This window comes from Neofelis nebulosa, chromosome 4 (assembly GCF_028018385.1).
Source record: "Neofelis nebulosa isolate mNeoNeb1 chromosome 4, mNeoNeb1.pri, whole genome shotgun sequence".
Lineage (NCBI taxonomy): Eukaryota > Metazoa > Chordata > Mammalia > Carnivora > Felidae > Neofelis > Neofelis nebulosa.
The window spans coordinates 160,993,173-161,004,131 of NC_080785.1; the positions used below are offsets into that span (position 1 = coordinate 160,993,173).

The 10,959-nt window shown below is 57.5% G+C and overlaps 2 protein-coding genes across 2 annotated transcripts; both read left to right on the forward strand.

Moving 5' to 3' along the window:
* Positions 1-3,542: 3,542 nt before the first annotated feature.
* On the forward strand, positions 3,543-7,225 carry KLF1 (KLF transcription factor 1). Its single transcript, XM_058727855.1, has 3 exons — positions 3,543-3,673; positions 4,448-5,327; positions 6,542-7,225. Exons 1-3 carry the CDS (start codon positions 3,587-3,589, stop codon positions 6,715-6,717), a joined length of 1,143 nt encoding a protein of 380 aa, XP_058583838.1. The 5' UTR covers positions 3,543-3,586; the 3' UTR covers positions 6,718-7,225.
* Positions 7,226-8,100: 875 nt separating this feature from the next.
* Positions 8,101-10,697, forward strand: DNASE2 (deoxyribonuclease 2, lysosomal). The gene is given in 7 exon segments (XM_058727861.1): positions 8,101-8,470; positions 8,597-8,774; positions 8,864-8,942; positions 9,282-9,446; positions 9,536-9,733; positions 10,144-10,475; positions 10,478-10,697. Coding segments are annotated over 7 exon segments (1,098 nt in total). The 5' UTR covers positions 8,101-8,375; the 3' UTR covers positions 10,529-10,697.
* Positions 10,698-10,959: the final 262 nt, after the last annotated feature.

The following is a 10,959-nucleotide window of genomic DNA, read 5'->3' on the forward strand; positions in this document are numbered from 1 at the left end:
CTCAAGGTTACAGTGGGCCAAGTGCAGAGCAGGGACCAGCCCTGGGATCCAGGCCTCCTGGGAAACAGGAGGCAGGGGGTGGGCCCCTCCCTGCCCACCCTGCCCACCCAGGAACACATCTTCCCACATAGACACTCTTGGTAATTGTATGTGTGTATCGTGCCCTACCTCATGTATCGGCTCTAAATGACTTATGGGATTGCGTCCGATCACTGGCCTGCATGTCCCCAAGTGCCTGGGGCCTGGGTGTCCCTGGACCCTCCCACTTTCTGGGCCCTTCTTGCCTTTATTTTTATTTTTTTTAACATTTATTTATTTTTGAGACAGAGAGAGACAGAGCATGAACGGGGGAGGGTCAGAGAGAGAGGGAGACACAGAATCCGAAACAGGCTCCAGGCTCTGAGCTGTCAGCACAGAGCCCGATGCGGGGCTTGAACTCACGGACCGTGAGATCATGACCTGAGCTGAAGTTGGACGCTTAACCGACTGAGCCACCCAGGCGCCCCTTGCCTTTAATATCCAACTAAAACAGTTTGAACCCTCCTGTTCACGGTGGAAGGTTCTCTCATTCTTCTAGTCACCTCCCTCCTCCTGCAGCCAGTGGCCTCTCTCCTTCCCCAAAGCTCCCTGCCCTGGAGCTGGTGTGAGTGTTGGAGTTCTCTGATGCTCCGTGGTGTCAGAGGGTGACGTCAGTATACACAGCAGGAAACCCAAACTGAGGTTCAGGCCTTGCCACCTTGGGAAGTCCATCATTCCTCTTGGCCACATGCTCCTAGGGGACAAATGCTTTCAACCAAATGCTCCCCTCTCTCTGGACCTTTACCTTCTTGCCTTGCGTTTTAGAGCCAGACATGCCTGTTTAGTGCCTCATCCAAGGAGATTTCTCTCCAAGAGACACTCTGCTTTCCAGGAAACCACCTTAATTCCAGCCATGTTGTTTACCGAAGTGAAATTCGCATGACATAAACGAACCATTTCAAAGTGTACAATTCAGGGACACCTAGCACATTCACCGTGTTGTGCAACCACCACCTCTACCTAGTTCCAGAACATTTCCATCGCCCCAAGGAGACCTTGGACCCATTAGCGGTCCTCCCCATTCCTCCCCCCTCTGCTCCTGGTAACCACTAATGTTTCTGTCTATATGGATTTGCCTGGATATTGCAGGGACTCTTTCGTGACTGGCTTCTTTCACTTAGGTTCATGCACATGAATATGCATTAGAACTTCATTCCTTTTATGGCTGAATAATATTTCATTGTATGGATGGACCACATTTTGTTTATCCATTCATGTGTTAATGGACATTTGGGTTGTTTCTACCTCTTAACTATCGTTAACTGATGCCGCCCGTGAACTCAGTGTACCAGTATTTGTTTGAATACCTGTTTTCAATTCTTTTGGGTCTATACCTAGGCATGGAATTGCTGGGTCACATGGTAACGCTTGTTCAACTTTTTAAAAAATGTGTATTTATTTTTGAGAGAGAGAGACTGAGACAGAGAACAAGTGGGGGAGGGGCAAAGAGAGAGGGAGACACAGAATCCAAAGCAGGCTCCAGTCTCTGAGCTGTCAGCACAGAGCCCGACGTGGGGCTCGAACTCACAGACAGCGAGATCATGACCTGAGCCCAAGTCAGACACTTAACCGACTGAGCCACCCAGGCGCCCCTCAACTCTTTGATTGTTTAACTTTTTGAAGAATCATCAAACTTTTCCACAGTAGCTGCGCCATTTTGCATTCCCACCAGCAGCTTACGGGGTCCCAATTTCTATAAATATGGCCATCTTACTGGGTGCATTGAGCTGGCTTTCATATTACTTGCTTCCCCCTCCCCTTGTGATACATGATCATTTTTTGCCTTTTGTGCAATGCGTTCATGATGCAGAAACTCTGATCGTGCGTCTGTGGCGATGTGTCTATGTCTGGCCCGGGTTGTGTGCTTTTCACTATCAGCATGTTCGACTTCATGTTGGTGCGGTTGTGTGTCTTTGACTGGGTGTGCCTGCGGGAGGCATTGGTAGCTGGGCAATTGTGTGACTAACTACAAACTGGGGCAGTGACAGGTGGCGTGAATACGTAAGGTTACAGATTTTATATGATGCTGGGCATGATTGTGTCTGTGTCTGATGTTTAGCTGTGTGCGTTGCTACATCATTGTGTGTTTGTGAATGATTATGTGCCGGGGGGGGGGTGTTTTATGCTTTTGTGTCTGGAGGTGGGGGTCGTGTAACTGAATCTTCTGTAGCTCTGTGAGAACATATCCAAGGATATCTGTGTGTCCGTTCGGTTGTGGCAAAATCACGTCAATGCGATTGTGTGTTGTCGCGGTGTGTGAGTGCGTCAGCACCCGTCCGCGTGATTACGAATTCTGTGTCTAAGAGATTGTGTGACTACAACGTTGTGTAGCCAGTGTGGTGTATAGCTGTGGTTTGTGCCTGCGAATTGTGTGTCCGTGCGACGCACACACACACACACACACACACACACACACTTACACATGCCACGGGACTAGACGGTCCGTGTGACGGAGGAACCAGGAATTTGTGTCACTGTGGAATTGCACATTGTGTGTGCATATGATTGTCAGCTGCGTGTCTGTGACGCGTGTCTGTATCATCCACCCAGCCTCCCAGGATGCAACACCGGAGGTCCCTGGCGCACAACCTTGGATTCCTCCCCCATGTGGGGCAGGAACCAAACGTCAGCCAGGCCCAGAGCAGGGGGGTGGCTGTGAGGGCCTCCTGTAGTTCAGGTACTTGAGTGTCCCGTTTCACGCAGGAGGGGAGGTCATCTCCCCTGCCCCATCGCATCAGAGCAATGGTGGTTGCGGTGGCCCCGGCCTTCACACACCCTACTCCGTGCGGCACCACGGTGGGGGCGGGGGAGGGCACGGTAGCCAGAGGCAGCTGTTTGTCAGGGGGTCCTCCTGGCACCGGGCTCAGACCCTGGGAACTCACAATCCAGGCAATTTCAAACCAACCTAACCTGAAGCCCCAGCCCCCAACCCTCCTGCCCGTCGGGAACAGAGTTTGGCTCTTCTGGGCCCCCACCTGATAACAGCGTCCAACATCTGGGCCGTCTGATAATGCTCCGCTTGGCAAGGACTTCGTGCCAAATCCCGCCATCAGCAAGGTTACTGCTGTTTAGTGGGGAGGGGGAGAGCTACAAGGCCGTGGTCAGGGGAAAGGGGGTCTTGAAGCCCCTTCCCAGGATCCCCATTCTGTCTGTTATCCCCTCCTACAGGAAGGTAACTAAAAACAGACGCCCAAGTCTCTCTTTTTGTGGGGACTCGGTGCCTCACTTTACCCGACACCTGAACCCTCAACCTCAGAACCCCCAGCCCCTGAACACCTGACTTGGCTTTGGATACAGGGTCAGTCCTTAAGGCCCAGCCCCTAAGAAGGCTGAGATGAGGTCTGTTCCTCAGAAACGGTGATCCCCCGCCTTGCCTGCCTCTTATCAGGGACTGTAGCCAATCAGCTGAGGGCAGAGAAGAGCCCTCCAAGGGGCCATTGGTGTCTCAGAGCCCACGAGGCCACGGAGGGAGAGGAGGACTGAGGCCCAGGGTGGGCACCAGCCGGCCATGGCCGCAGCTGAGACCGCCTTGCCTTCCATCAGCACGCTGACCACCCTGGGCCCCTTCCCGGACACACAGGAAGACTTTCTCAAGGTGGGGCCAGGCGGGGTGTAGGTGGGCTGGCTGGGGTCCTGGGCTGTGGCTAGAGCTTGTTGGGGGGGGGGGGGTCTAGTCTGCATCTTGCTCTGAATCTTACCCAAGGCTGGGGGTCCTCAGTCCAGGCCAAGGGTCTGAACCTTGTCTAAGAACCTATGTCCGTCATATAAAACTGAGGCTTGTAGGGGCACCTGAATGGTTGTCGGTAGAGCATGCAACTCTTGATCTCAGGTGGGTTCAAGCCCCACATTGGGTGTAGAGCTTACTTAAGACACAAAAACCCTGAGGCTTGGAGCTGAAAACTGCAGGGGTCCACAGTGAGACCACCCCAGATATGGGGGGGGGCAGCAAATGCATATAGGGAACATCCAAGTATTAATCTTGGGAGTTAATTCTTGGGGGGGGGACAGGGAAGGAGAGGGAGAGTGGGGAGGGTGGAACCGAGGCAAGGCCCCCCCCCTCCACCCCCAGCCTTCCATTCTTGTCTCTTCCACCCCTTCCCCCAAGCCTGAGTGTGGCTCCAGATAATGTCGGTCTTATCTTGGGTCTCCAGCCCCATCGACCTCTGTCCCTGGACTTGGGGGGGGGGGGGCGCTAGAGCGAGTCTGCCCTGTAAGGGAGGGGGACAGACTGACATGACAGACAAGCAAACGAGACCCCTTTCCAGAGCCTCTGGCCAGTCTACCCCCACTAGGGCGTCAGGCCCCGTCCATCTCTGGGCAGGGTACCCTGATGTCCACCGAGCCTCACGCTACCGGCTCCCCTCCCCAGTGGTGGCGCTCTGAGGAGGTGCAGGACTTGGGTCCGGGTCCCCCTGATCCCACCGGGCTGCCCCTCCACGTGAGGCCGGAGTCGCAGGACGCGCCCAGGGAGGACGAAGACGACGAGAGGGACTCGGCTACCTCCTGGGATCTGGATCTCCTTCTCACCAATTTCCCGTGCCCGGAGCCGGGCGGCGCGCCCCAAACCTGCGCTTTGGCGCCGGGCGAGTGCTCCGCGGCGCAATTCCCGCTGCCGCCCCCGCAGCTGCCGCCGCAGCCGCAGCCGCAGCCGCAGCCGCAGCCGCCGCCACCCGAGACTCTTGGCTCGTATGTGGGCGGCTCGGGGCTGGTGGCTGGGTTCTTGGGTCCCGAGGAGCACCCGGGCTGGGCACGCCCGGCCCCCAGAGCCCCGGGCCCCGACGCCTTCGTGGGCTCCTCCCTGGGCCCGGTTCCCGAGCCCAAGGCACTGTCGCTGCAGCCGGTGTACCCGGGGCCAGGCGCGAGCTCCTCCGGCAGCTACTTCTCGAGGACCGGGCTTTCGGTGCCCACGGCGCCAGGCGCCCCCTACGGGCTGCTGTCCGGGTACCCAGCGCTGTACCCGGTCCCGCAGTACCAAGGGCACTTCCAGCTCTTCCGCGGGCTCCCAGCGCCTGCTCCCGGCCCCACCGCACCCCCCTCTTTCCTGAGTTGTCTGGGACCCGGGACGGCGGGTGCGGGACTCCGGGGGACCGCAGGAGACCCAGGGGGGATCGCGGAGGCCGCACCATCCAAACGCAGCCGGCGATCGTGGGCGCGCAAGAGGCAGGCGGCGCACACATGCACTCACCCGGGCTGTGGCAAGAGTTACACCAAGAGCTCACACCTGAAGGCTCATCTGCGCACGCACACAGGTGAGGGAGCGGGCGAGGGGCTGGAGGATGAGCCTCGGGAGCAGAGAATGGCTTGGGGAGCTAGAAAACCCGAGCAAGTGGCGAGGCTAAAAGCGGAGCAAGGGGCAGGGCAGAGCAAGCTGGGAGCCGGCCTGGGACCTCAGGAGCCGGACAGGCAGCGGTGCGGGAGGCGGGCGGGGGCACAGAGACAACCAGGGAAACCTGAGGACCGTTTCAAGGAACTGATGACAGGTAAGACCTGGGCAGAGGACCGGCTAAGACGCAGAAAACCTGCCTAGAGGAGGGACTGCGGGGAGGTGACAAGCTTGGAATGCCAGCGGCGAGGTCAAAGACATCGGGTTCAGGTCTGGGGCAAGCGAAGAACGGAGTTAGGAGCCGGGACTATGAAAGACCGGTTGCTCGGCTCGAAGGCGGAGCCAGACCGTGGGGGCGTGGCTGGCACTCAGGGGCCGAGGCAGGGCCAGAGTCAGCTTCCGGTGCCTAGATGCAGAGGCCGACCCAGGAGGATAGAGACAATAGCTGGGAAAGAGGAGGGTGGGCACAGGAGGGGAAGCCAGGTCCAAGGATCCTGAAACGGGGGCGGGCCTGTGGAACAGAGGCTGCGGGGAGGAGAAAGGGAGTGGCCTCGGTTTAAGAGTCCGCGCAGAGGGTAGGGCCAACTGTACATTCCCGGGCGGGGACTCAGAGAGAGGAGCCAGGAGGAGCCTAGGGAGAGAATAACCCTCCTGCACAGGGCCTGGATTTCAAGACTCAAGGGCCAAGGCCAGGGGTAGAACCGGGCCAACAGCTGGAAGGTCCCCTGGCACAAGGTGGGGCTGGAACATAGGGAGCAGGGCCAAAGGACGAAGGCGAGGATGGCTTTAGGACTCAGGGGCATGGTAACATGACGCAGGAAACGAGGCCAGAGAGGTAGGGGACACGACTTGGGTCCAGGAAGCGAAAATGGGTTTGGCGCCAACTGCAGGTACAGAGGAAGGGTCGGGGTCACAGAGGCTGAACCTGGGTGCAGAATGAGGGCCGTCCCCTGGGAGTGAGAAGGGCCCTCCCCTGAGAGGGAGAGCCTCCTTACATCTTGCGCCCTAAGGCGCCTCACTTGCCTCACCCTGGTACCGGGCCAAGGCTGAGCAAAGGAGTGGGGCCAAATGCAGAGGCAGACCCGGGGGCGGGGGCGGGGGGGCAGTAGTGCTCACGGCTTCCTCGCCCCAACCCCCCAGGAGAGAAGCCCTACGCCTGCACGTGGGACGGCTGTGGCTGGAGGTTCGCGCGCTCAGACGAACTGACCCGCCACTACCGGAAGCACACCGGACAGCGCCCCTTCCGGTGCCAGCTCTGCCCGCGCGCTTTTTCGCGCTCCGACCACCTGGCCTTGCACATGAAGCGTCATCTTTGAGCCCTGCCCCAACACTTGGACCTTCCTGGGGATTGGGGATGGAACAAGAGCAGATCCACGCAGGGTGGTTTTCCCTCGGATGGACCCTCTCCCGGATTCGCAGTCCCACAGATCCACCCAAAGATCAAGGACTGGCCCAGAGACAGACCTGTGGGAGCCTCCAGCCAAAACTCCCACACGTCCTCAGCCACAGGGAGCCACACAGAGACATCCAGTGGTCACACAAACACAACGAGACAACCCTCCAAATAAATGGGCTCAGTTGGACACTCAGACACTTCGGACAGAGAGACAGACCCTCAGAGAGCTGGACCCTCAGACCAGTTTACAAGACGCCCTGGGCAGTGGGAGTTGGGGGTTGTGGGGTGAGGCTTCCCAGAGACCCTGGGCCTAGCAGGGGACTTCACATCGTGACTAATGAAGCTCTGCATAGTGCCTGGATCTGCTGTGAATGGTTATGGGTCCTGTACCAATGCCCTTCCCAGATAAAGGTTCAGCGTTGGCCTGACTTTGTGGGTTTTGGGTGCTGGAAGACGGGAGGAAGCTGTATCCTCAGGGGTGACATTGGGGGCCGTACACACCTTCACACCCTCATCTCCTAAACTTCAGCGATCCTTCTTGGCACTGTAGGCTTTTTTTTTTTTTTTTTTAATTTTTTTTTCAACGTTTTTTATTTATTTTTGGGACAGAGAGAGACAGAGCATGAACGGGGGAGGGGCACAGAGAGGGAGACACAGAATTGGAAACAGGCTCCAGGCTCCGAGCTGTCAGCACAGAGCCCGACGCGGGGCTCGAACTCACGGACCGCGAGATCGTGACCTGGCTGAAGTCGGCCGCTTAACCGACTGCGCCACCCAGGCGCCCCATTGGCACTGTAGGCTTTGCCGCCCCTCACCACCACACCCCAAGATCAGGCTACATCGCCTTTATCTCCTCCCTTGAGCCCCAGTTATATTCACTGGGACCGTCTCCCGCTGTTTAAGAGCCCCTCGGCCCGGTCCCGGAGTCTCAGCACCCTTCACCCAGACATGATCCAATGTAATTCTTTGACTAGCTCAGGGGACCCCGGGAGAACATGTGGAATGAAAAGAGAGAGGATCAGGAGCACAAGCGCCCCTTAAAAGAGCAAAGGTCACAAGAGTTGGACCTCAGATTGTAAAGCAAGAGAGGAAAAAATCCAAATTTGCGGCTAACCCAGGAGCCGGGGAAGGAATGGGGTCCTGGCGGAAGAGTGTGGTTTGAGACTAGCCCGAGGAGAAAGAGACGGAGGCGGGGCCTAGCGGAAGGATGTGAGCCATGATTGGCCGGGAGAAGAGTCGGAGGCGGGATTCGGGAAACCACCTGGCCACCGGGGGCGTGGCCTGAGCCGAGGCAGCAGGGGTAGCGTATCTCGGGTTGAGTGCGCCGGAAGCGGGAAGCGGCCAGGGGCGCCTGAGGGGAGTGACCTTCAGAAAGGAAGCACCGCCCCCGGAGCGCCCCTAATTGACTTTCAAATCTCTGCTTCTCATTTGGTGGGCGGAGTCTCCATCCTCATGAGGTCCTGGCTGGAGTTCCCAGGCTGTTTGGGGAAGTGAAATTTGCCTAGGGACCGGCCCGGCCCAGCTCGTGACCTGGTGCCCCGTGGTCCCAACGCAGATTCCTCGACCCGAGCAATCGCCATGACCACGCTGACCTCGCTGCTTCTGGCCGCGCTGCTGTGGGTCCCTGTAAGGACCCTGACCTGCTACGGGGACTCGGGGCAGCCTGTGGACTGGTACGAGTCCGCAGGCGCCGACCCTCTCCCGGGGTTGGCCTGGGGGTTGCTGCACACCTGGGTGAATGAAGCCTGGAGTTTCCTCTCTTTTCCTCCCTCCATTACTGTCCATTCCTCAACTTCAAGGTTCGTCGTCTACAAGCTGCCGGCCGAGAGCGGGCCCGGGGATGCGGCGCAGAGCGGTCTGCGATACAAGTACATGGATAAGGACTCCGGGGGCTGGCGCGATGGCGCGGGGCCCATCAACAGTTCGGCGGGGGCCGTGGGCCGCAGCCTCCTGCCGCTGTACCGGAACACCAGCCAGGTGAAGGGGCTCCTGGGCTGGACCTGGGCTGGGACTCCAGGGCCCGGCCTGGGGGAGAAACTTCACGTTGCCCCGTCCATCTCCCCCAGCTCGCCTTCTTGCTATACAACGACCAGCCACCTAACTCCAGTAGGGCTCAGGACTTTTCCAGTCGGGGACACACGAAGGGTGAGGCCCGGATTGGGGCTGGGGAAGAGCTCTGGTTTTCCCATGCATTTTCCCCAACCCCTAACCTAACCCCTAACCCCTGATCTAACCAGAGAGGGGAGGGGGGGGGGTGCTCTGTCAGACTCTGGACCTTTGCTTCCTCATTTTATATTAACATGGTCTTGACTATGAGAATTGACAGCTGCGGAAAGTGAGCTATCTCAGCAGTGATCTCCACACTGCCCACACCTTCTCCAGCCCCCCCCCCCCAAAAAAGAAAAAACTGAGGCTGCTCCTGATGGTACATGTGTTTGTTGGGATGCCTTAAACAGTCCTCCTGAACCCTATCTTCTGGTTTAGGTGTGCTGCTCCTGGACCAAGAAGGGGGCTTCTGGCTGGTCCACAGCGTTCCTCGCTTCCCTCCACCTGCCTTCTCTGCTGCATACAGCTGGCCTCCCAACGCCCAAATCTATGGGCAGACCCTGCTTTGTGTGTCTTTTCCCCTCACCGAATTCTCGAAGATTGGTGAGTGTGGACAGGGAGGCAAAGTGAATCCCTGATTCCCAGGCCAGAATGTGGAATAGTCCCTCATTTTCTCCACCTTTGCCCTCCAGGCAGACAGCTGACCTACACCTACCCCCTAGTGTACGACCACAAGCTAGATGAGGCCTTCGCTCAGCAAGTCCCCAGCCTGGAGAAGGTGGTCAATGGCCAGCATGTTCTCCAAGGCCCCTGGAACAGCAGTGTAACACTCACATCCAAGGCAGGGGACACCTTCCAGAGCTTTGCCAAATTTGGAAAATTTGGAGATGGTGAGTCCGGAGATGGAGGGTTGCCAAACTCTTTTTCTGCAGAGGGGCTGTCTAGCGTGTCCATGGCTGAGGGCAAGTCAGGAATAGGGACTGGGACTCTTTGGGAGCCACAATCAAATGTTGGTAGACAACCAACAGACCTGGTTCACATATTGGTTTCTGGCTATGTGGTGTGTGATTTAACCAGAGCCTCAGTTTAACCCATATGAGAAATGGGGATATTGATAAAGGATTGTTACAAATGAAGCAATGCACATAAAGCATTTGGTAAGGGCTATAACTTTTAATGTTATAATTCCCTGGGTTTCCAGGAATTGACAACTGAGGAAACTGAGCTCAGAGAGGGGAGATTGGCCCTAGCAATGACCCTGACCCTGACCCTGTCCATGCCCTTTTTCCGTCCTCCACAGACCTGTACTCTGGCTGGTTGGCAGAAGCCCTTGGCAGTAACCTGCAGGTCCAATTCTGGCAAAACTCTCATGGCATCCTACCCTCCAACTGCTCCAGGGCCCAGCATGTGCTGGATGTGACTCAGATAGCTTTCCCTGGGCCAGCTGGGCCAACCTTCAGTGCCACAGAAGACCACTCCAAGTGGTGTGTAACCCCAGAGGGGCCCTGGGCCTGTGTGGGTGACATGAATCGGAACATCAGAGAGGAGCACCGGGGTGGGGGCACGCTGTGTGCCCGGCTGCCGGCCCTCTGGAAGGCCTTCCAGCCTCTGGTGAAGGCCTGGAAGCCCTGCAGAGAGAACAGAACCTTCTTTCCAGGAAGCCCAGTAGAGCATGTAAGAGCTAAGGCTCAGGAGCCAGTTGGGACCTGAGTCTGAACCCCAGTTCAATGCCTTCCTAACTGTGTGACCTTAATTATGTGCCTTAACCTTTGACTCAGTCTACTCATCTGCAAACAAACTGAGAGTCACAATACCTGACTCAGGACTGTCGAGAAATAAAAAGAAATTGGCAGATGGGGCTGTTAACTTTTTTTGTCTTCCAGTGGACGCTGGGACTCCAAACCACCCTGCAGCCCTTCTCTCCCTAAAGGTCGGGGGGCAGCTGGCGCATAAGTGAGACCCGAAGTGGGACCACAAGGACGGGTCCACCCAAGACTCACCTCTCCTCTTTTTGGTAACCAGGCCTGGAATTCCGTCCCTCAAGACGCACACAGGCAAGGGGGTTAAAACCCGATGTCTTGCCCCGCCAGGGGAGGTGGGGTGAGCCCCAGAAAGC